The sequence below is a fragment of the Mizuhopecten yessoensis genome, unplaced genomic scaffold (assembly GCF_002113885.1).
Source record: "Mizuhopecten yessoensis strain PY_sf001 unplaced genomic scaffold, ASM211388v2 scaffold10529, whole genome shotgun sequence".
NCBI classification, from domain to species: Eukaryota; Metazoa; Mollusca; class Bivalvia; order Pectinida; family Pectinidae; genus Mizuhopecten; species Mizuhopecten yessoensis.
This window is the reverse complement of record NW_018408592.1, coordinates 766,743-793,135: the sequence shown is the minus strand read 5'-3', so window position 1 is coordinate 793,135 and position 26,393 is coordinate 766,743. Positions and strand designations below refer to the sequence as shown.

Genomic DNA, 26,393 nt, shown 5'->3' with positions numbered 1-26,393 from the left:
AAGTCATTATGTTGAACACATTTTATAGCCTTTTATCTCAGGATGCAACTTGCAAAGTATCAACATCCTGGGACCCATGGTTATTCGTGCCAGGTGAGCTAAAAACCTTCAAACGACTTCTTAATATGCAAAAGGCCAAGGGTGATGATATTTGACCATTAACATGCTTGGATGAAGGGCTACCAAGTTTTTTCAAATGAATGACCTTCGCCCATATTCAAGGTCACAGTGGTCAATATATGTTTAAATCTTTAAATGATTTGTTCTGTATAACCAAAAAGGTCCAGGGTAATGATATTTTGCTAGAAGCATGATGGATTGGAAGACTATAAACTCTGTTCAACCTAATGTCCCTGTTCGACATTCAAGGTCACGGGCGTCATATGTTTAAATCTTTTAATAGGTTCTTATGAATCAAACACTGATATTCTGCCTGTAGTTGTATTTTAGTCCACTTTTAAGATTACAAGTGTGAGATTAAAACCAGGTGAGCGATTCAGGCCCATTGGGCCTCTTGTTATCTTAGTACTAGAAAATGGTGCTGTGTCATGTCAACAAGATGCAGTTATTACGAAACATAAACTTATTTTACTTCTGGGAACAATGACGACTCAAAGACGTTAACATTGGTGTTGAACAGGTTTAATTGTTTATGCATAAATAACATAATAAATTGGAGAAATAAAATAGCATATTCTCAGGAATTATGGCAAGAAAAATCGATTGTCCGGGGAACAGAATTTGTGGAGAAATTTTCCCAATTCGTTCAGATCAAATTTACTTGAATGTGACGAAGCTATATATCAAACAACAGTCTGTTACTTTTGAACGAACTAATCTGCATAGTTAGTGATACAATTATTGTTCTTTGCGTGTAGAAGGACGTTGCATTGGTAAGTAGGATATTGACAATATAAGCTCAACTATATTAGATATAAAACAAGCAATTTGACAAACTGTGCTTTGTATCAGAAATTCCAAAGCGGCCGTGCTATCACCTTAATCACACCGGCATTGTATACCTCCTGGACTATCACTGCCCATAACTAGTACTTACTGGTGGTGCTTAGGTATTACCGTTGTGTAGCATGGTATTATAATGTAAGCTTCATCCAATATTTACATACATATTTATATGAGTGTTCACAATACAAAGCTCATGTCACGTTAGGCCATAAATCCTCGAGAGAACGTTATTCCAGTGACGTGGGAGCAGATCTTGTACAAACACAATTCCTGGTAGCATTGTGGATTTAGGCTGCCAAGGCTGCCTCTATCGATGCGTTGTTTTCGTCACTTTCTTTGCGAACAGAGATACGGTGAAACGGTTTGCCGACCGACTGCAAATATTTCTGCAAAAATTCCAAGAATCGATTAACTTGTACATCTCCAGCACACACGCAGTCATACACACATAGGGAGATATTAGCCAGGTGGCATAGGACTAGTAGTTAGCGATAGGAAGGCAGCTACTGCGAATTCCTCAAAATTGTATTGATTAACGTATACTAATTGTATTGATACACAATCTATGTACTGTAAAGCGCTTTAGAGTGGCTTATAGGTTAGCTTGATATGGCGCTATATATCAAATGTTGTATATTATTATTGTTATTATTATTATAATAACATGTACAAAAATATGATATCAAAGAGTAATATATTACTGTTAGTGTTAAAATAATTAACGCATTACTTAATCCACTGACCATTGTTAAAAGCCGGTGTTTATACTACTTATTACTATATAGAGGGTCTTACATGAGTGTCTATGTCATATTGAATTAATTAAGCGAGCTCAATAATATAATATGACACGAGTCTTTAGGTAGTTTCTTTAACTTTTTGTATTCACACTATACCCAATAATACTAGACATACCGCACTCCCACAATGTAAACGGACACATCATACACTTACGCTACATAGTCTACTTCTATTATTTATAGGTTAGATCACCACTATTCTCGTGATAAATATTACGTTTGAACTGTATTTTCATGACTTAACAGTAAAAATACATCAGAATTATGATCAAGTGACATTGTATCACTAGTGTCCGTATTAATCAGTGCGTTATAACACTTATAATTATTAAGTGACGTCAAAACTTTTTTTTTTATGATTTATCGCTAACGTTCTATAATTAATTTACCTTGAATAATCAGTGACGTTATAATAACATTATCATTATTTATCACTGGCGTTAAAACAACTTTGTCATGATTATTCACGGACTTTAAAACACTGTTCTAATGATTACTCATCGACATTAAAACACATCATCTTATTTAATCATTGACGATATACACATTGTTCTAATGATTACTCATCGACATTAAAACACATTATCTTATTCAATCATTGACGATATACAAACTGTTCTAATGATTACTCGTCGACATTGAAACACATTATCTTATTTAATCATTGACAATATACATGTAACTCTTTTATCATGATGACCCATCCGCACTTTAACACTAATTGTAGATTAAACACTGACATTGAAACACTAGTATCATGATTAATCACTGACTTTATAACACTACCAATTGAATTAATTAGTGAAGGTTTACTAATCTTATCGGGATCAATCAATAATTTTAAAATCGATCATCGTGATAAGTTTGACGTATAACTCACTGAAGCATGGGCCATTCCGTTTCTCTTCTCGCCAATTGAAGCATCATTTCCAACCCAGACAAAGCAGTCTCTTTTTACGTGCAGCAAGAAGACGGCCTAAAATGGAGACGATTGCTAATTAAATTACACTTACGTAGGAAAAATATCACTTCGAACGTGGTCGTGAAAAATATAAACTATTCTGCTTAAACACCTTTTACCATCACAATGCACTAATTGAAATACTACGTGTGTGCGTGCATATGTGTGCTATTTGAACAGTAGTTTATCTATTTGAATACCTTATATAACCATTTGTTAGATATAAGAAGTGGTTTCTGAAAGGAAGTGCAATATGAGATAATATTATGTTTAAATTATAACGGGGACCGTTACACAAGTCCTCTTACGCCAAAATAGTGGCAAATGATGCCTATAGAAAAAAGATCTAACAATGCAAAAATAGTCTTCATACCTATTTGAGCAAAATAGGACAATTTCTGAATTTGGCTACCTGGAGCCAGTTTACGGCGGCCATTTTGGCCAATCAGAGAACGGAAGTCTAAATTGTGTTGTAGGGTCATTACATACCTTCATACCATATTTTATGTATTTGAGAAAATATGGACGATATCTAAATTTCAACCAATTAAGTTCAGAAAAGTAATAAAAATGACAGAAAACTGTCATTGTCGGAAAATCAGGTTTTCTTTTGTATTGTAGAACTAATAAGTGGGCTCAACGTCGATAGGAAAAGGTAGCGAGCATGTACCTTCACGTTCTGTTTCAGTTTGCCCATTCATGACATTTTGTGTCAGTGAAATATCGGAAACTGTCAGTGTGACTTATAAATACACGAAATGTTATATCTTTACATGTGATAATATAAGGTCTATTATCGATTTAATATTGACCAATGAAAATAGTAGTTTGTATTGACGGCCACAGATTTTTCTATTCGGCAGCAGATGAAGCGACGGTAGAGAAAGCGGTTGTTTTTGTAAGTCTTTGGTACATACAAAAACCTATTAATATGCTTAATCAGAAATTACAGAAAACGATAAAATTGTGTTTAGTAGACCATTCAAAATGTCACACAGTCTTGTTGTCAAGTGTGACGTCATAAGAACCTTAATCTGTTTCAGTTTGCATGTTTCTTCTTTATCTAGGCTTTTCATCTATTACTATGATCCCCTCCTTCAGACTGTCCCCAAAGTGGTACCCTTACGTCTTCAAATATTTGCTTGAAGTGACAATTTTAGGAAGACATATTTGTTTAAGTGTTCATTAATTGCTTTTGAACCCTTCGTACTAGTATTTTGCACATCTCAAATTTTTGCCAATAGGGAAAATACAACATAATGAAATTAAAAGACATTAGACAAAAGGAAATAAGGTAGAAACGCCATAAACAACAGGTGCGCTTGGAGACTTAGCATGTTGTGCATTGAATTCTGGACTAGTATTTATGACTCCCGTCGAATCCAAACGTGAAACAGGTATTCACAATGATCATATGAATAAATAATCTTATTTTCCAACTGATTTAGTTGCGAAATAACGCAAGATGTTTTCGAGAATCTTTGTTATGTTGTTTAAGAAATTATTTCCCCTGAAAATCTTTGTAACTCTTGCTAAATATATCTAAATGTAACGTTCATTGAGCTATTTCATGTTTTGTGTTTTTCCATTTTCGTTGTTAAACTTATTATTATATCTTCCTGACTTATTCCTGAATTATTAAATGTTTGACAGTTTTGTGGCAAGACGGACGATGTAGTTTCATTATTCTTAGCAAAATATTGATGCTAATTGAATGAAGTAAACCTTACATATTATGGTATTCACAACATTACTTGAAAGCAACTACGTGCATTACGGTGTTTTATATCTTACATTTTGTGTAGAGATACTTACATCTGAAGAAAAATCGTCCATCGTGATACCTCCAGTTTTCACCGGTTCTGTTCCGATTGACCCGTCTTCATCTGTGACCCTACCAAACGAATTTTGCGATCAAGGTCACGGCGACAAATTATTTTCGACTGATATTTTTAAAGACATGTAGTTTCGTCTTTATGATAATAAGGCCACATTAAATCAGAAATACTATAAAAACATCGTTAAACAAAAGTGGCTAGACAATAACAACTGCATTGGTTAGACAATGACAATTGTACTTTACACTATTGACTAGACAACTAGATAGTGACAACTGTACCTTACAATATTGGCTAGACAACTAGACAATGACAACTGTACTTTACAATATTGGCTATACAACTAGATAATGACAAATGTACTTAACAATATTGGCTAGACAACTAGACAATGACAACTGTACCTTACAATATTGGCTATACAACTAGATCATGACAAATGTACCTTACACTTTTGGCTACACAACTAGACACTGACACTGTACTTTACAATAATGGCTACACAACTATATAACGAGATTTTTACCTTAATGCATCGACTACAGAACTAGACACTAGAAACTTTACCTTATAACATCGGCTAGACAATACTTTATTACATTGGCCAAACAAATAAAACAATGGCAACTTTACCTTAAGCATCGGCTACACAACTAGACGATACTTTACAACATTAGCCAGACAAATAACACAATGAAAACTAATCTTACAACATCGGTTAGGCAATTAGACTACAACTTTGACCAGACAACTAGTTTGACAGGTCTACCTTACAGAATTGGCTAGACAAATAGACAATGACAACTGTACCGTAAAACATTGATTGGGCCAATTAGGCAAAGGCAACTATATACGTACCTGTCAACATTGGCTATTAAACGACAATTGTATCTAGGTTTCTAGATACAATTGTATCCCTTTTTGAATTTAGAAGTTTTGACATTGTTAATAAAATATCTAAATGATTTTCACAACTCTCTTTATATAACACTCTATTTAACGATATGTCACGAGAACAGTTCTCATAAATGTTTAATTCAAATAGAATTATTAAGTATTCTACTAGTTTAAAATATTAGATATCCACTGTCTTTCCCATTTACTACTTTATTAAACGACGCAACATACGTATGACACTGAAATTAAAAACTAAATAAAAACTACGACACTTGGTATGGAAGCAGTTTTCAATATTGACAAAACAATCACTAATCTATTTCCGAAAATAGATATTGTTGAGCTGATGAATATCAGCCGTGATTAATAATGCTTAGATATTCGATAATTAGAAACAAAGTGAAAATGAAAAGATCTTGACTATCCAGGTTTTATACAACTGAAGCTTCCAAGTCTGCTTGAAGTTTGAATGTTATATCAAACATCCGTATTAAATTTATTAAGAACAGAAACTTGTTATAAAGTATTCAGTAAACATCTGTATCCATATACTGACTTCAAGAGAACCGGCTCTTCCACCTCTCCATCGTCTGTGGACACTTTTTCTTCTGGACCATCATCTCCAAGAGAATCCACACACTTCCTCTGAAAGAATAAAAACAGTAAGAGAATACCGAATTATGACTAAAACCGTTATTCGAACCCAAAAACGATAGATCTAAGGCGAAATATGAACAAAGGACAAAGTTACATGGAAGTCCTTGGAAAAGAACATGAAGTTTAAGACCAGAACCCATATTCATGAAACTGTTCTCATGATCAAGCATGGATTTTGTGTTTAAGCCTAAATTCGTGTTCTAATTACAAATTAAAGGTTATATGGGGAAGACATCTTATTTTGTCAATGATATGGACAAATTTAACGAGACTTAAAGCTGAATACTGTTTTCAATGTTTACATAGGACTTTTTGATCGTTTGACCTAATTTAAGCGAGTTACAAGAAAGATGGTTCGAGCACTGAATCCATGCTCAGTAAAGGATTCTGTGCTTTATCAAACTTCATGTTACTCACTGTAATCATGTGACTCTATCAAAAAGTCAAGTGTTAACATTGGAAACAGAATTCGGCTTTAAGTCTCGTCAAAGTTCTTCAAAATTATGGACAAATTGTATATTTTTTATTAATCTATTACTGGAACAAGAGATTGGGCTTGATCACAAAATCTGAGTTTGAGCATAATAATGGTTTCATGAATATGTCCCCGGGTGTTTCGGAAGGGTAAGATGAGTCTTCTGTTTTATCGACGACCATGTAAATCTAGTTCAAATTTAAGTAATGTCATGTCCTCGTAGAAAGGGATTGGATAGTGACAACATAATAAACAAGGTACGGTAATGAGTATAATCAAATGTGATGTTGATATCTAGTGTAGCACAAACAAAAATGAACACTAACTATATTTATGACGGGGATGAATGTTATGAATAGTTCTGTCAGCACAAGAATAACACATACAAACTCTGACAACTAACTAAATATAATCACTAGAAATACACTATAATATTTTTATTCAATCGATTAAAGTTAATGTTAATGTTAGTTTCCAATACAGGAGCCGATAGAGCTCCCCTACACTGGACTCACAAATTAAACAAGTGTATATTATAAAGTTAAAGTTCATTGTTAATTACATTTGCCCTGCAGCTGTAATAAAGTTCTTCATTGTGCCGAAGTTTATCTATTCTGTTCTTAAAAGTATTTATATTTGGAGCTGATAAAACGTCCTCCGGAAGATTGTTCCAGGTTTTGACTGTACAATACGTGAAACAGTCTCTCATCATGGATGCTGTTGACTGATATGGGATTTTTTTTTTTCGAGTTTCGATTAACCCTGTTCTATTTGTATATTATCGTCTTGTTCAGACAATAGATAGACGTACATAGTCAGAATCGCCTTCGTCAGCTACCAGTTTGTCTGCTTCCGGTCGTTCTGAGGAAAACTTACTCATCAGCTGTGCAGCCTAAAATATAAACATCGTTTGTTACACAAAGTTATTTTATTCTCAATTACTCTTCTTTTTAATGTTTTTTTCCCCATTAAAACGTCAAAATATCCTGCTATCGTTAAGTTGTTTGTAATATTTATTTGTTGTTTATTGGGGGCCGCGGTGGCAATTGGTGAAGACGTATGCCACTCAGCTACCACAAGCCCTCTAGTGGGTCGCGGGTTCGATGCCTGCGTGGGGCAGTCGCCAGGTACTGGCCGAATTTGGTGGTTTTCTCTGGCCGACTTTCCTCCACTACCAAAACCTGGCACGTCTTTTCGATTATTCAGAGGAAGTCGTTTGATGTTTTTTGACATATGTGACTCCTGTGACATTGAAAATACTTGAAGGTCATTTTCATTCGCAAACTTTGTTGTGCTCAATCCAAAGAAGCTACCAGCCAAAATAATAAGATTGTTAACCATTCAGTTCTTCAGAAGAAATCATATGAAATGTTTGACATATTTGACCCCATGTGACCTTGAAAATAGATCCAGGTTATTTTCATTGGCAGTTTTTGTCAGGCTAAATCCAAGAAAGCTACCAGCCAAATATTGTAATTCTATGGTTTTAGATTATTCGGAAGTCGTTTAAAGTGTTTGACAAATTTGACCCCAGTGACCTTGAAAGTCGGTCAAGGTCATTTTCATTCTCAAACTATGCCAGGCTCTATCCCAGGAAGCCATCAGCCAAATATGAAGATTGTATTCCTTTAAGTACTTAAGAAGAAGTCGTTTGATATATTTGATCCCAGTGATCTTAAAAGTAGGTCAAACATTGTCGGGCTTTACCCCAGGAATCCACCAGCCAAATATTACAATTTTATACCTCTCAGTTTTTCAGAAAAAAAGTCGTTTGAAGTGTTTGATCCCTGTGACCTTGAACAAAGGTCAAGGCCATTTTCATTCTTAAACTATGTCGTGCTCAATTCCAAGAAGCTACCAGCGAAATATGAAGATTCTATACCTTTCATTTCTTAAAAAGAAGTCGTTTGAATCGTTTGACATATTGGATACCGGTGACCTTGAAAGTAGATCGAGGTCATTTTCGTTCTCAAACTTTGTTGGGCTCGATCTCAGTAAGCCACCAGCCAAATGTTATGATTCTATACTTTTCAGTTCTTCATAAGAAGACGCATGAGGTGTTTGACACATTCGACCCCTGTGACCTTTAAAGTAGGTCAAGGTCATTTTCGTTCTCAAGCTTTGTCGGGCTCTTACCAACAAAGTTTTCAGCAAAATATCAGAAGTCGTTTAAAGTAAAAGTTGACGGACGACGACGGACGGACGATGGACAGACGGACGATGGACGGACGGACGATAGACGGACGGACGACAGACGCCGCACCATGTTGGGCTTTGGCACAGAATCTGAGTTCTGGCACGAGAATGGTTTCATGAATACGACGAGCCCAGGTGTTCTGGAAGGGTAAGTATGTTATGCCTTTTGATGATATCCGTAATGTTAAATCCAGGATTCTGTAACCAGTCCTGATCAGATTTTTAATAAGTATAGCCTCATATGGCAAGAAAAACAAGTCGACCAGAAAAGTGGAACAGAAACAGTGTTAAAATTATTCGTTGACAAACAAGCAGAAATGTTATGGTATTTTACCAGAGGAAAAGAAATCAGCATTTGTCCAGGCTATACGTTATTTTCATCTGCTAGGCAATTTCATTCAACCTAAAGTGTTCAGGGGTTTATTCGCTTTGAATGCAGTTAGTGATTTGGCTTATTTTTATGTAGGAATCTGATAGCTGTTCTTTTTAATGGTAATACCTACACAACTGTTCTAAATGTTATTTTACCGAAAAAATGACATTTGTAAATAAAATGTTCGTTGAAAGAGAAATGACAGGATTGTCACCTATCGAAGTGGTATGCTACCGTTATGGAGCTCAGGCTGGAACGCCTCCAACATTTTAACAGTGCTACATTAAGTTGATATCACCTTTGTTTTTTCCTGATAGGCGGATTTGCTACCGTTCAGTTGAACGAGGCGGGTACCACTATCAAAGATGAATACATCGTCGGAGTTAATGGCGCACTTCGAGAATTGGACCTGCAATAAATCAATGTATGTGAATTGCTGACGTCTTGCATATAATGTGGACAAGAAAATCATATGCATACGTCAGTTCCCCTGCAGTATTTTGTCACTGTTTTTCGTTCTTCAGTGTTTTTGTTTTTGTTAATTTATTAGTTTTTATGAATGTTCTTATCTTTTCATTATTTTTCCTTTTTTTTTTTGGTGTTTATTAAATTGTGTATATATAATTCTGGTGTAATTAAAAATTGAGTGACGGATTTCCGACAATCCACATTATTTTGACTATTTATCGTTAAATGTGTTTCACATCTTCCCATTGACTGTGTTTTGTAAAATCCTTTCCATTTGTTGGTACGTGCATGCGGACACTTCGTGTGACTATTTTCAAATGAGTTCTGTCACTAATGAGCTAACTTAAACTTATTTATTTTTAAGATGAGCAAATTTACCTATGCCTATTACGTCACATACCTCATTAGCAACGGCCTTGCCGTTCGTGTATTGGATGCAGAGTAGACGTGGTTGGTACTCGACGGGATCTACATGCCTGAAGCCGGAAGCGTGTCCACCATTCAACATCCTGAAAGCATTCACTAGTTCAAGTAAACTTAGTATTCGTGTCAAATATTATCCTGCACTTAGACCTCGAAGACACAGTTAACGAAGCCGTCAGTGTTAGGTTTATGTGTTAATGCAAGGTTAGGAGTGGCCTTCGATTTATGTTCCACTGTAGCGATTAAGTGTACTAAAGCGGTGACGAGTATTCCATCTTTTCGTATTGCAGAGTTATCTGCTCTTTTGAGCAGGTATTGATTGTAACGTCATTAGTTTGTGTGAGAAACTTGCGTCGTTTTCTAAAAGGAAATATGACGTTACTCTCACAAACAAATGACGTAACAATCAATATCTGCTCACAAGGGCAGATAATGCGAAAAGACGGAATACTCCTACTTCAAACAAGCCCAACTGTTAGATATAAATAAAACCGTACGTTTCAAATAGAATACCGAGTCGGCTCAGAATAAAGTGCCACTTGTCACACATCGGTAGATTCCGTACCTTTATCCTACTATTTTGAAAGATACCGGAATCAGCCGATGTTAGCCGAACTAATACAGTGCTTCTTCATACCATATTCTAACTACCATGGAAGCCTATTTTTAATATGATACAATCTTTCTTATCTATCCGGACTTTCATGAACTTACTTAGCCCTTTCACCCCTATGTAACTTAAGTACACTCTATGATGCATTGATCTGGATGAGTCCATTATGGTCTACAGTGGTGAAAGGATTAAAAACAACAAGGGAATGCCGAAGTGACAACAAACCACAATTCAAACTCAAGAGAGATAAAAACTATAAATAAATGAAAGATTGACATGACGACCATTGAAAAGGTACAAAGAGAATTAGACACGATGATCCATGACGTCTTATGCGTCATCAATGACACCCACCGTGTAAATATAGGTCAAATCAATGTCACGTCCTCACACCGAGAACTCGGAAGGATTACGAGAAGCAAGGAAACAGTGAAGCCCGAAGCTTCATAAACCATTTCACCCTAAGTAACTTTAGTGAATTCTATCATACATTGATCTGGACGAGTCCAATATGGTCCACAAAGCTGAAAGAGTTAAAGGAATCAAAATACATGTACAGTCACAGCTTCCTACTCACTCAAACTTGTCATCAAAGTATGAGAGGAACGTCTCGGACTCACAACCCTGCACTTCTCGGTGCTGAACGGCTTTGTCGTCAAGTAATGTATCCAGTTCCACTGTTTTGTAGGCCGCTGTACCGTACTCGTCCTGGTAAACCAAAGACAAAACTACTACTCAATCTTGAGAAAAACTATATACTATATATTCACCTACAGCAAAGGATATAGGGCGAAGCAATTTGCATGTCAATGCCGTTCCTCTTGATATTTTTCTGTCTGTAGCGTCTTTTTCTCATGTAAATATATATATATTGTAAAAAATAGTTTTTTGTGGGTTTTCTCTTTTCTATTTTACCTTATTGGCAATACGAATTTTATCAGCTAATATTTAACTTTATAAATCTATTATAATTTCCTTAATCGAAAAATAATTGTTATTCTATCGAACTGTGATTATTTTTCCATCAACTATTACCGCCCTTGAACTGTGATTAATTCTATTGAACTGTTATTATTTTCCCATCAAATCTTATCGACATTGAACTGCAATTGTTATTTCTATCGAAGTATTATTATTTTTCCATCAATTATTATCGCCCTTGAACTGTAACTATTATCTCCATTTAAATGTTATAATTTCCGTTGAATTATAATTGCTATTATCTCCCTTTAACTATAATTATTTTCGCCTTCGAACAATCACTATTACCTATACCTCCACTTAGCTATTATGACTTTCTCCATTGAAATATTATCATTGTTTTCATATAACTATTATAACGTTTGCCAATACCTTACGGATCTTGACTCAATGAGATATGAGTGTACTCCCTGTATACCAGTATATACAGTTCCAGAAAATAACCACCATTTGTCTTCTTCAGCTTGATCTGTTGTTAACTTTTTGATATTTTGCCTCATTTGACCTGTAGTGTTTAATCTTTGTTTACCAACATCCAGTTGCGTATGGCAGACTTAATTGGGTACGCAATTAATAAGTGGGCAATTTGTTTTAAGAAAACATAGCTTACTTGTGAGCTGCTCTCTCCGATCCAGAAATGGACATCGTACAACAAAGCATCGGAATCGGGTTTTTGGTAAGTCTAAAAAAACAGAATGTTATTTATTTCATTTAAGCTAGTACCACATCGAATTATATCAACTCGATAAAACTGATATATTGAAAATACCACTTTTGGTATTTACCAATCAGTACGGTCCTTTCTGCTTACTTCATTCAAAGCTGCAGATTTTCTGTTCAGATACAGAGGAAACTATTGTAGAATATGTGGTTGTTTTGGTAAACCATTGCTTCAAACGTTATGTTATTATCTTACACTAATGATCATTTTCTCTGTTCAGATACAAAAGAAACGACGGTAGAATATGTGGTTGATTTGGTATACTTTTGCTTTCTACGCTAAATGGTTATCTTACACTAATTGTCAAATGTATCGAACCGAATCTAACCAAATAACAGTCGAAAACGATAGGATTGCGTTGAGTATCAAATTCAAAATGGCGCCAAGCCTTGTTGACAGGCATGACATCATGAGAATATGGCTCCAAGGATTACACTATTAATTCCCAAAAATCAACATCGGTCATAGAACTTACTGACGTATACGATTTCAACAACCTGTTACTAAGACATACGAGTGCAATCAAAAAAGAAAGTGAATAGATATTTACTATACCATCTCGTTCTATGAACAACTGAAAGGCAAAGTTGCAGTAGAAGGACAAGGCAAAGTTGCAGTAGAGGGACAAGGCAAAGTTGCAGAAGAGGGACAAGGCAAAGTTGCAGTAGAGGGACAAGGCAAAGTTGTAGTAGAGGGACAAGGCAAAGTTGCAGTAGAGGGACAAGGCAAAGTTGTAGTAGAGGGACAAGGCAAAGTTGCAGTAAAGGGACAAGGCAAAGTTGCAGTAGAGGGACAAGGCAAAGTTGAGGTAGAGGAAGAGATGTCCCCTAACACATGAATCAATGTAATGTTAAGGAATATTCACCAGAGGAACTTTGTTTATATACATAGTTTATATACATATGTTCTTTTTCATAACCTTATTACATTAGCATTACTTACGTTGAGGATGATGTAAGAATCTCCTTTGTAGAATTCCCCGTACTCCTCTTCAGGTACAGACTCTACTTCGAACGCCTTGAAAATAGAATTAAATGGCATAGTTAATTGGCCGTCATTAGGAATCGGATGTGGAATACTGATAATCATTGTTAAAAACAAAATTTATTGGCAAACGTATTTGTTGTTATACATACAACACATTTTTTCCGTAAACAAATAAAACCAATGTTAACCGTAGTAAATATAAGTAAGTATACGAACAGTGATTGCCATTTTGAAAATCAAATTAAGAATGTATAATCTAAACGGTTTTTGGTCCCTGTTAAGAAAGAAAACGCACGTGTACACTTTCTGATACGATGTACCATATATCATATCATCGATTATATTAACACTGTACTCTGCAGCAGTGAACACAAACATGCAATAATCTGTGCTTACGAAACGTGATATATATTTTCCGACGAAGCATGTCAGAGCTTAAAATGGGGGTAAATTACGCAATGAAACCGTATTCATCCTCTATTGGATTAACATTTCAGATCAGGTTTCGTTCTAGTTTAATACATTTTTTTTCTGCACATGCTGTTAAAATATCAGGAAAATACTGCAAATGCAATGATTGTAATATGTGTTCACAACAAACTATCGTCACGGGACTCACATTCCGTACACCTGTAGCAGGGACATTCTGAAAATGTAAGCTATTTTTTTCTGATAATGTTTACAATAAGCGTTAAAATAAATAAACAACAAACGAACAAGTAAATGACATGTTTATATCAAAAGTTGCTTACATATGTATGTAGCTGTTAAACATATCTTTGACCAATATAGAACCGATTCAAATGATGCATAAAACGTCATACAATATCACTCGTTGGTCTCACCATAACAGCTTTTGCTTTTAAGGTTACTACTGACCTTGATTCTCCACACCTTGAGACCAACTGCCTGTCCTGCGCCCTCCCACGCAGGTTCGGTTTCTGCCGACTCCTCTGTAATAACGAATCGAGAGTGCTAGGAATTGTTTCATGTGACTGTTTATTGAACTCAAAATCATTTACGGTCGTTAAAACAATTGAATAATGCCTGATAAATTATCTTTTTGTCTTTCGATTCAAAATATAGAATGCTAAAATTTGATCTGTCGTTTTATTAGTAAATGGAATACGATGCAACAGGATCTTAACCTTATAATAAATTATCAATGCAAAACAAAACAAAAAAAAAAACAAAAAAAGTAATGAATACTGATTTACTGGAAACATTTTAACGGTATTCTAATTTGAGCGCTTTTTGTGCTTTTAACTTTGCGCTAAATTATGACTGCGTTAGTTGATGTTCCTGTGAGAAGTGTTCTTACACATATTTTGAAAATGGGCCAAATCATCAAAGCGCTAATCTTTTCATTGTAATACACTACAACTAGAGTCGGCTAAAATAAGTACTTGTAACTGTATTTTTCTGTTAAAGTTACAAAGGTAGAATAAAAGTGTCTTTGAAAATAGCCATATTACAAAAAGCATGGACATTTGGATTTAAGATCGAGTACATGGTTCTGTTTATCAAGCAAAACGGTCATTGAAGGTGCTATGTTATATTTTTTATTTTGTGATAAATACACTATGAGATAAAACATTTAGTTCGTAAAATGACCATTGTAACATGGACAAACGTGGAGCGTTCAAGTAGGACTCACTTTTGACTTGCTTGTCGGTGTCGGAACCGAACAGGGCCATGTTGGAGTCCTTCCAGTCATAGGTCTTGGCTTTAACTAATCCTGGAATATATAATAAATATGTACTAGGAAGTCATAGATCGAGGGTTCGATCCTCGGTGAAAGCATACTGCTCTCTTTCCTGTTACAAATATCGGTAGCGTAAAAACAATTACATTAAAAAAAAGTCAGAACCTTGAATTTGTGAAATGACAATGAGTTTAATCAAAATGATATTGGTTTAAATATGTGATAAATACATACAATACGCATGCCTTATTATATAATACTTTATTCCGTTCACATTATTTAAAACCAATTTGTGCTGAAATAGTATCGTTTCAGCAAGGTACACTAATATAGTATAAAGTTTCGCTGGTGACTATTCAGTTTTGTTTTATTAACATTTAGTTTGTTAATGTTTAGATGTAATAACTCTTAAGAACATACCTGACATGTTGACGTTGTCTGAGATTCTGAAATTAAACAAACAACGACATGAGATTACTGGTATCCAGGTATTTGTTGTAAAATGACGGCACAGTGATGATGCCGAACAAGTATACTGAGAATGATGACCTTGTCTATGTTAAAACGCATTCACCCCTACATATCTAAACTGGACTTGCCCAGCCATTGATTTGGTATGTTTCAATGTGACTTTAGGGGTGAATGGGTTAATATCTATTTTAAGGTTGTACAATTACTCAGAATGCTTAGAACACTGTAACGAAGCAATGACATATCTAACTTGTACCACGATGCTACTTCTTGAATTCGTGTTAAAGATGCTGAGATTTATCATTGTGCTTAACAGCTGATCGCAGACGTGCGATAATCTGTGTTAAGTCGACCTCTTTGTCGCTTTTCAGACTCCGGCTTCTACGGTGCATTCCGCATGAATTCTCTTGTCAGATTTCCTTCTCTACTTCTTTTGGTTCTGAGTGATCTGATCTGTGATAACTGATTTGTTCATTAGGATTTCCGACTGTCTGACTTTCCGTATCTTTGCGATGTTTTTGCATGTGAACCCAAAATGCTATGTCAGCCTCCCATACACTGCGATGATGCTCTATCCTTTGTGTAGATGCAGACACGCTCACTCATTGGCTGTTTTTCTTGGTTTATCCTTTGGAGCCTAATGTGGTTCTATTGCTAAGGCATGGTTGCGATATGCGCCCTGGATGCATTTTGACATTCTTTCGATGTTAGGGAAGATAGCGTCTTCAGTTCCTTCTGTAAGATCCCATTGGTCTTGTTATTAACTGCTATCTCTGAGAGCACAGTGTTTTATTACCCGTTTGAATTCCAATTCAGGATGTCGCCATATTTTCATTGCATCATATGGCAGTTACATTGTACTTGGTCAACCTGGGTAAAGTTACGGTTGACTGATCACATTTCTAATGAATTTACACATCGCCATACACATCAAACCGTAACTAGTAAAATGTATCAATATATATATATAGTGCAGTTAATAAACAAGTACACCAAACCAACCTCAATACATGTTGGGGAGAGTTACCTCCCTTAGACCGATAACCGCGCCCACAACCTCTTTAACATCCTGACATCAAACTGATAACACGTGAGTGATGAGACGGACATTTCTTCGTGACGCCAGGTTTAGTCACTTTCCACTTTCATATACTATGATATACTACAATGTTTGGGTCACTAACTTCACTTCAACAACAAAATCAATCTTTGACAAAAATAATTATTCCGCCAGTTTGTTTAACAAGAGGTCCATGGGCCTCAACGGTCACCTGATTTCTGATATATTTATACAAAGAGTTGTTTTTTGTTTTTAAAACATGAACAGAAATATTATTCAAAGTGACAAAAAAAACAATAAAACTACCTTATTCAATATCTCGCATACAGATTTAAGACTGAAAAGTATTTGAACTAGCGCCTCTGATTCTAAATAAGGAAAATGGTGAAATTTTAGCACACTGACTCCTTTAGGCCTACAGCCCTACAGCCCTACAGCCCTTAGAGATAGGGCTGGCTCAAAATGTTCAAAGTATCAAACTGTCAACTCAGGGTTATAATTCCAATCAAGTTATCAACATGTAATATCCAAAGTAGCATTCGCAATATAAACCATAATGAATCCCCCCCCCCTTCCCCAGGAGTAAACGTAAGACCCTAGGGTCATAAAATTCACAATTTTGGTAAAGCACCCTTAAACCTTTCCATCTATGAAGAGTATTTTATTTTACCATATCTGGGTCTTGAGAAGAAGAGTTTGAAATATCAGTCGATTCGACCCTTTTTGGCCCCACCCATCAGCCCCTGGGGGTCAGTCAGGGCTGATATGTGCATACCATGAAACTGCTTCCCAATACTGATAATTCTATCCCAAATTGAATTACTTCCAATGGAAATTAAACAAATGTTGGTCCAAACTGGGATTTCCCTATATATACAAATGTAAACTATGATAAAGTTTACCCCCTCCTCAGGGGGAAACGTGAGACCCCAGGGTCATGAAATTCACAAATTTGGTAAAGCACCTTAAGACCCTTCGATCTATGAAGAGTATTTGATTCTACCATATCTGGATCTTGAGAAGAAGATTTTTGAAATTTTAGTCAATTTGACCCTTTTTGGCCCCGCCCCTCAGGTCCCTGGGGGCTGGGGGACCATATTATTCACAATTTTGGTTGACCTTTGGCTATGGAAGGTTTCTGCAAAACTTCAATGAAATTGGTTCAGGGGTTTTGGAGAAGAAGTCAAAAATGTAAATTGTTTACGGACGCACGACGCCGGACAAAAGGGGATCGCAAAACGTCACTTGAGACTTTGACTCGGGTGACCTAAAAATGTCCATGGACAATTTTAAACAAGCTGCTTATATTTTTAATCCTCGTTGAAATGGAAATTAGTGCTCTGTATAATCATTCAAACGGAACAAGATCTGCAAAATAAGGGCACGTATCAGGAATAAGGAAACAGATAGACTCTATCAGAAAGTATGGTAAATTGTATAAAGAATGGATATTGATCTTAAAGGCTTTTAAATATGTTCTTCTGGTATTTATTAGAAGCATCCAATTTAACTACTAACGATAAAGAAGCAATAATCATTACCTTAGATGAAAGGTGTGTCTCTATGTTAAGGGCAGGCTGAATTGATTGATTATTGATGGAAGCATTTCTAACAGCTGTTTATAGATCAGATGTAGGACGTCATCCGAACATTATTTAACCCATACCAGTTAAGTTGTCCCGCGACACGACAGATACATGAGGGGATGACGAGATCCAGGGAGTTATAAACAACGGAAAACAACAATAGTGAAGATCGAATGGTCACCTATGTCATCATTTCCTTCATAAACATAATGACAGAAGAGCGACAGCAATGCAATCCAAATAGGCCTTTGCACCCCTACACCAAAAAAGGAAATACTTCCCATGCGTGATTGCAAATAGACATTATGTATAAAAACATTACAGTTAAGTTCATTATTTCCAATGAAGAGAACCGAACGCAACGGGACAACTCTAGACTGGTAGATAGGTGTGATTACCTGTCACAGACCATGTGATAGACTAGGACAACTTTAGGCTGGTAGATAGGGGTGGTTACCTGTCACAGACCACGTGATAGGCAAGGACAACTCTAGGCTGGTAGATAGGGGTGATTACCTGTCACAGACCACGTGATAGACTAGGACAACTCTAGGCTGGTTTATAGGGACGGTTACCTGTCACAGCCTGCGAGAGAGAAGCTATGACAGCGCTGTGCTGACGGATGGGGAAGACAATATGACACGTACTATGTCATAGACCAGGACAACTATTTAACAGCCGTATCACGGACTTGGTAATCATTGTGCAGGTGGATAAGGAAGGAATATACCTCGACGGGCGACGGATTAGAGTATAAGGAATACTGAACACGACACTTCATCAGAGCAGAAGGGCCAACAGACTGAAACACATGCTTATGAATCAGATACTATACAGAGCGAAACGACCTTGATCCTAATACAAGCAGCGAAATAAAACATTTTAATATCTTTTACAGTCTGGTGTACAGCAACAGCCAATGATTTTCATTACGTAATCAAATTATGCGTTAATATCCGTGAGGGAAATTCATCAATAGAAGGTAATACAAAACGTGTCGTTTTTATAATGCAAACCAGTTTGTCGACTTACACTGGTATAGACGTGAACAATCAGTATGCAAGATTAACGTCTACACACTCTCCCTTGTCTTGCATACTGAGAGAGAACAGAGATTTGCCAGATTGATATAACATTGACAAGCTACGAGTAAGACAGATGACTGCGTCCCTAGACAGAAAACGATATTAATATCTCCGGTGAATTACCTGGTACTATATAGCAGTGTCGACATAACAATTAGTCAGCTTATAGTGTAAACCTACAATGTGTGGATAACAGTACACAGAGTTACTAGGATTCAGTCAGAATAATTAGTATCAGCGTAAGGTATAATAGGTGTAGTGTGATAAAATTAGTGTAGACATGATACAGATCCTGGTGGTACAGTGTCCGTAGATTCAGGGACACAATGATAGGTTATAAGGTGCAAGAAAACAAAACAAAACAAAAGAAGAGAATACCGAAGCGTCAACACAACCATAATTCAAACTAAAAATCGATAAAACTAGGGCAAAATATAAACAAAGAAAAGATTGACATGGAGACCAATGAAGAAGTACAAGGAGAATAAGGTTCCGAAAGTGTAAACGCAAGCAAATGGTAAGGGATTTGATTTTAAAAACCACTAGTAACTGGTAGTTTACTTACAAGTTTACTCCTCCATGTGCAAATTCCGCAAATATTGTTCTAGTCAATCGGACTGGCAATTATTACCACCGCTAGCCCAGCTGGACTAGTTTCAGTATAGTGGGCTACTGTACATTTAGTGTCTATATATAGCTAGCATTGAAAGGGTTTCGAGACCTAAGTGTAAGGGGCTGTAGATGAAACAAGGGACTTATGGTTGTGATGATGACGATTATAAGGATGCAATAAAGAATCTGTTAAAACGGGAATTTCTTTTTAGTATCTATAAGGTCTGATTAGGAGCCTCTGGAGTTACAAGAGGTATATATGATAAATGCGTCTAGGTTGTGGGTAGAAAAAAATATGCGATATAGATTAAAATACTGTAGGAAAAATGTGTATGATCTAGGTGCAATATATATATATATACAGGACAGTAATACATTTATACAGTATACATGACGTAATAGGGGTCTAGGACGCAATACCGGGGTTTTACTAACAAGTTTAGAGTGCAATAAATGGTTTCTACTCAAGTAATGACAGATTTGTACATACAGGTCTGCAGGAGAATACTAAAAAGTCTGGATGTAATAAAGATTTTGCTATAAAGAGAAGTGGCACGAGGGCTGTATCTACTACTGAATATATTATAAAGCTGTTATTGGTGAACCCGACATCGGCAACCCTCCACGCGAGACGGTTTATTCGAGACAGCTGCATTGTATTGTACACTATCACAATAACTGTTTACCTCTCTGGTACAGTAAAAATAGATGATCAACGTAACAGGTTTACCTGTCTGACACACAATAAATACACTACAAACCCAGGTAGACAACAGCTATATCTTACGTGTCGATCATATGTTCAATTTCTAGTCTGCCAGCAACTGTCATCTATGACTCACTGTGTTACTATTTCATATCAAACTTTCTTGTCACGAGCCCGAGCAAATATTGAAATATTGATATGAAGTGAATCATATCCTGTCTCCTCTTACACAATGTAGAATGCAAATGGGTAATAGAATTTGAGGAAGTTAATAAAACACCGAAAATATGACCAAATAAAGGTCAATAAGACGAAATGTGTCTTGTATGATTAAAACATATCTTTATATGCTGACGGTGATATCTTTTTCAGCTTTGATATCGCTCACTCAAAAGTTGCATTAAAGATACAGATTTATTATACATATATAGATGTATATATACACAGCTTAACTTCTTGATTAAATAACCTGGTTGTGTGAAGGTGTAATACGTACCTGAGCGTGGCGGAATATATTCAGTAATGGTATAGCTGTCGTTTGTATCTTTGAGGGCGTAGTCTTATCACCACACTTACTTACACATGTGTAATGTGTGGGAGGGATTGGGAGGGGTGTACGTACACGTATGACTCGTAGATCGTGTGTTTTGGTTGAGCTATGTATGTATTATAACGAAGGTGTGTCGTTACAAAAAGAACGTGTGTGACGCCCCCAAAAAAATATGTGTGGTTAAGAACAGGATTTAGAAGGCCATCGAAAATATAGAGGGAAGAAGGAAAATTGTTATCGAAACGGAACAGCGAGCTGTTTCACTAAAATCTTTCTCCCTCATCAGCAGTTTACTGTGTATCAGTCGCGAACTTGAGTCGTTGGTGCTAAATGTAATACCACAGAGGGAGAATGGGAACTTTCCCTGTGGTATAGAACCCCATATCTAGATAAACACATGAATGATTCAGTGTAATACTCCATATGAGTGTAGACGGACCTTGTCTGGCATTGCTTACATACCGTACGGGTCACTGCCTAGGAATGTGTACAAAATACCTGACCCAGTTATGTATTAAAAAGTCACTCAATGTAATTGTATGTTATCTGTTTCTAACCAGACTCGAGAAAAAAATCCCATTTTGAGGCTTAGCATAATAAGCAGTTAGCACACAATGTAAACTCTGTTAGGTGTTCTCTTATATTTCGACTAATGCTGTCAGTGCAGTTTTATACAAGATATCGGAGTTAGCATATCGATTTTTGCAAGACTTATCCACACCTGTCTGTGTATTGCCGTACTTTGCTGTACTCAGTGGATATCATACTCCACGTAAATGGGCGTAGCCTCTTTTCTCTACCGGTGGAGAGCATCATGTAAGGTAAAAATGTTCGTACCTGTGTGATTGTCATAGCAAGCCAGGTTACATATACAAAAAAGCATTATAGTATATATACAAATATATACAAAACTACATAAAATTTACAGTAATTTCTATATCATACAGAAGGGGCACGTCTTACCTGATCCGAAGTGTGTGCAAGTTGTTGTTCCGACAGATAGTCACGGTTTGGTGGTTATATGTGTATGACCACTTCCGCCCCCGTCTTCAATTTCCTTATATGGTGTATATATCAGTCAGTCTGAAAAGATATACATACGGGCAATTCTGGTATATGGATTCGTGTTGCTAGGCAATGCACTCTGCACTGATCATGTGAATGTGTACATCGGAATTATTGAATAGGTGACATATGGTTTTTCACACGCAGTTTTCTGTTCACTTATACCACAAACATCAAAGATTTGGACAACTTTTTCATGATTGGGTAATTTACGTTAAAAGCAGAGATTTTTTTATATTGATATCGCTTTTAATATGTTTTCTTTGATCGTATTTTCCTAAACGAATATAAAATTTCATTTTTCAATGTACAGTGTACATGAATAAACCTAAAATGGAAACTTAAACGCTATCATAAACATGTGTGTTATTTGTAAAGAGTAAATATTTACGTAACCGTGCTCACCTGTATAACTTTTACCTGAGTCATCAGAAAGTGTGCTTAGTTGAACACGGAACAAGATCGACTTCCTGCATACATTGTAAGTCTGTTGTCCATTGGTTTAAATCTAATAACAGGACCACCAATACGAAATTAGCTTTATGTCTGTCAACACTAAGTTAATTTAGATGTCTGTCAACACTAAGTTAGCTTTGATGTCTGTCAACACTAAGTTAGCTTTGATGTCTGTCAACACTAAATGAGCTCTGATGTCTGTCAACTCTAAGTAAGCTTTGATGTCTGTCAACATTTAATTAGTTTGATGTCTGTCAACACTAAATAAATTTAGATGTCTGTCAACACTAAGTTAGCTTTGATGTCTGTCAACACCAAATGAGCTCTGATGTCTGTCAACAATAAATGAGCTCTATTGTCTGTTAGCAATAAGTTAGCTTTGATGTCTGTCAATACTAAATGAGCTCTGATGTCTGTCAACACTAAATGAGCTCTGATGTCTGTCAACACTAAATGAGCTCTGATGTCTGTCAACACTAAATGAGCTCTGATGTCTGTCAACATTCAATTAGTTTGATGTCTGTCAACATTTAATTAGTTTGATGTCTTACACTAAGTTAGCTTTGATGTCTGTCAACACTAAGTAAGCTTTGATGTCTGTCAACACAAAGTTAGCTTTGATGTCTGTCAACATTTAATTAGTTTGATGTCTGTCAACATTTAATTAGTTTGTCAACATTTAATTAGTTTGATGTCTGTCAACACTAAATTAAATTTGATGTCTGTCAACACTAAATTGGTTTTTTTCTCTCAACGCTTAAATAATCGTTTATGTCTGTCAACACTTACGTATCTTTAATATATTTCATCGCTAAAATAATCTTTGATGGCTGTCGACACTAAATAAGCCTTGATGTCTGTCGACACAAAATAAGTCACATCAAAGCTACTTAAGTATTTAAATACATCAAACATTATTGAAAGTGTTGACAGACATCAACGTTACTTAGTTTTGACAGACGTCTGTCAAAACTTAGTTAGCTTTGGTGTCTTGCATCATTAAATTAGTTTTGATGTCTGTCAACAATAATGACTTTGATGTCAATCAACTTTAAATAAGCTTTGATGTCTGCCGACACTAAATTAGTTTTGATGTCTGTCTACACTAAATTAGCTTTGATGGCTGCCGACACTTAATTAGCTTTGACGTCTGTCAACAATAATAACTTTGATGTCAGTCAACATTAAATTAGGTTTGATGTCTGTCAACAATAATGACTTTGATGTCAGTCAACTTTAAATAAGCTTTGATGTCTGCCGACACTAAATTAGTTTTGATGTCTGTCTACACTTAATTAGCTTTGATGTCTGTCTACACTAAATTAGCTTTGATGTCTACCGACACTAAATTAGCTTTGATGTCTGTCAACAATAATGACTGGGATGTCAGTAAACTTTAAATAAGCTTTGATATCTGCCGACACTAAATTAGTTTTGATGTCTGTCAACACTAAATTAGCTTTGATGTCTGTCAACAATTATAACTTTGATGTCAGTCAACACCAAATTAGCTTTTATGTCAGTCAACACTAAATTAGCTTTGATGTCTGCCGACACTGAATTAGCTTTGATGTCTACCGACACTAAATAAGCTTTGATGTCTGTCAACAATAATGACTTTGATGTCAGTCAACTTTGAATAAGCTTTGATGTCTGCCGACACTAAATTAGTTTTGATGTCTGTCAACACTAAATTAGCTTTGATGTCTGTCAACAATTATAACTTTGATGTCAGTCAACACCAAATTAGCTTTGATGTCAGTCAACACTAAATTAGCTTTGATGTCTGCCGACACTGAATTAGCTTTGATGTCTACCGACACTAAATAAGCTTTGATGTCTGTCAACAATAATGACTTTGATGTCACTCAACTTTTAATTAGGTTTGATGTCTGTCTACACTAAATTAGCTTTGATGTCTGCCGACACTGAATTAGCTTTGATGTCTACCGACACTAAATAAGCTTTGATGTGTGTCAACAATAATGACTTTGATGTCACTCAACTTTTAATTAGGTTTGATGTCTGTCTACACTAAATTAGCTTTGATGTCTGTCTACACTAAATTAGCTTTGATGTCTGTCTAAACTAAATTAGCTTTGATGTCTGTCAACAATGATAACTTTGATGTAAGTCAACACTAAATTAGCTTTGATGTCAGTCAACACTAAATTAGCTTTGATGTCTGCCGACACTAAATTAGCTTTGATGTCTGTTAACACTAAATTAGCTTTGATGTCTGTCAACAATAATGACTTTGATGTCACTCAACTTTAAATTAGGTTTGATGTCTTTCAACACTAAAATGGGTTTGTTGTCTATGTCAACACTTAAGTGGTTTGATGTCTTGTCGAAACTAAATATACAAAAAAAAGTATCAAACAGTAAATTAGCTTTATATGAATTTGTCGACATTTAATGAGGTAAGTAGTCTAATAGGTGAGCTTATATGTTCATCGACTATAAAAAAAGATTTCGAGAACCACCGACAACGAATCCACTGATATTCATTTGAGGATTCCTTCGAATTATCTTAAATATTTTAGATGAAAACTTCTCGTTATGGTTTCCGGAAGCTAACTAGGCTTTGTAAAACCTTGGCAAACTTGCTTTTGTGATTGTGAATCCCGCCTTCACTATGGTATGCCTGGTTATCTTCATGTGATGTGGTAGATTTATATCAACCGGGGTAAGTGTACTATTGTCTGTGTTGTTTAAAGTTCATGGTAGTTCTTTAAGACACGTGTTCTTTTCATTGTGAACACGATTGTTGACAATCAGCGCCTAATCAGTCTCTTTACCTTCGGTATACGGCTTACCAGAAGCTGACATATTTATTTTTCTGAAACCCGCAAATTACGAAGGATCCAATAGTTACCTCAATGTACCATTGACTTTGTTAGATTTTGCGATTCCTTATTTCTCTATCTCGTCTTCAGAAACATGTCACATCGACAAAATGAGTTGGTGTATGTCAAAACGTGTCGAATCCGGGTAATATTTACAAGTCGTTTTTACAAATCTCGTCAACAAGATGGTAAGCTGACTTTCCTCTTTATAACGTATCTGAACTTTGTAACTTGATAGTAAACAATGAACACAGCCGTTGGTAAATAACAAATAACAAACGTCAAAGTATGTCACTGTGTCGTTACTAATGAGACAAACGTTAGATTATGTCATTTAGTGGTAAATAATGAAAACACTTGAAGTATCCGTGTTTTCACTACTATCGAGAAAAATATAAGAAAATGCTTCAAATCTCAAGAATGATTTCATGAATCTTCATTGGATATTTTACAATAATTCATGAAGCTAACAAGGCGGTGGATACAAGTCAAGCCAGATTACCTGAGCCAGAACCCTGTAGTGTCTCAAATGGTGCACAGGTAAAATCTCACTTGCTTTGCATGCTTTTTTTACAACCTCAGTCAGCCTTGTTGGGTTTGTGCTCAGTTATGATTTATTCAGAGGAAATATATGGCATTATTCTGGAGATTTGACACATTTTTTACATTTTCCTTGATAATAGTGAATACAAGGATAATTCAGGAATGCATGTACAGGTAAGGTATTTTCGTGAATTAAAATATTTAATGTAATTTTGCGCCACTCAAATTCTGACTTCAAAAGTTGAAAAGGGTGTGTCTACCTTTGACCAATGAAATCATTTACCAGAAATCTGGTAAGCCTCGTTATGACTTCACTGGGTTTGACCAGACTCCCTGTTTGGTGTAGCTT

At 35.8% G+C, this 26,393-nt stretch overlaps 1 protein-coding gene across 3 annotated transcripts; it reads right to left on the bottom strand.

The window, feature by feature from the left end:
- Positions 1-626: 626 nt before the first annotated feature.
- Positions 627-22,181, bottom strand: LOC110460968 (gelsolin-like protein 1). Of its 3 annotated transcripts, none has more exons than XM_021514217.1 (14): positions 22,095-22,181; positions 15,482-15,507; positions 15,014-15,094; positions 14,236-14,309; positions 13,312-13,386; positions 12,259-12,330; positions 11,245-11,375; positions 10,032-10,140; positions 9,462-9,572; positions 7,406-7,486; positions 6,019-6,107; positions 4,543-4,621; positions 2,647-2,742; positions 627-1,352 (listed from the first exon to the last, which is right to left on the bottom strand). In XM_021514217.1, the coding sequence occupies exons 2-14, from the start codon at positions 15,486-15,488 to the stop codon at positions 1,254-1,256; spliced, it is 1,104 nt and encodes a 367-aa protein (XP_021369892.1). In that variant the 5' UTR covers positions 15,489-15,507; positions 22,095-22,181; the 3' UTR covers positions 627-1,253. The 3 variants fall into 3 exon arrangements, with proteins under 3 accessions (XP_021369892.1, XP_021369893.1, XP_021369894.1); XM_021514218.1 differs by lacking the exon at positions 22,095-22,181 and adding an exon at positions 21,078-21,159; XM_021514219.1 differs by lacking the exon at positions 22,095-22,181 and adding an exon at positions 20,366-20,428.
- Positions 22,182-26,393: the final 4,212 nt, after the last annotated feature.

Bases quoted from the DNA above. Each gene is read 5' to 3' on its own strand.
- LOC110460968 (XM_021514217.1), bottom strand. The intron at 4,622-6,018 runs GTCAGTATATGG...TTCGTTTGGTAG, and splicing joins GAAGAGCCGGTTCTCTTGAA to GGTCACAGATGAAGACGGGT. The intron at 1,353-2,646 runs GTGAGTTATACG...GAATTTTTGCAG, and splicing joins ACGGAATGGCCCATGCTTCA to AAATATTTGCAGTCGGTCGG.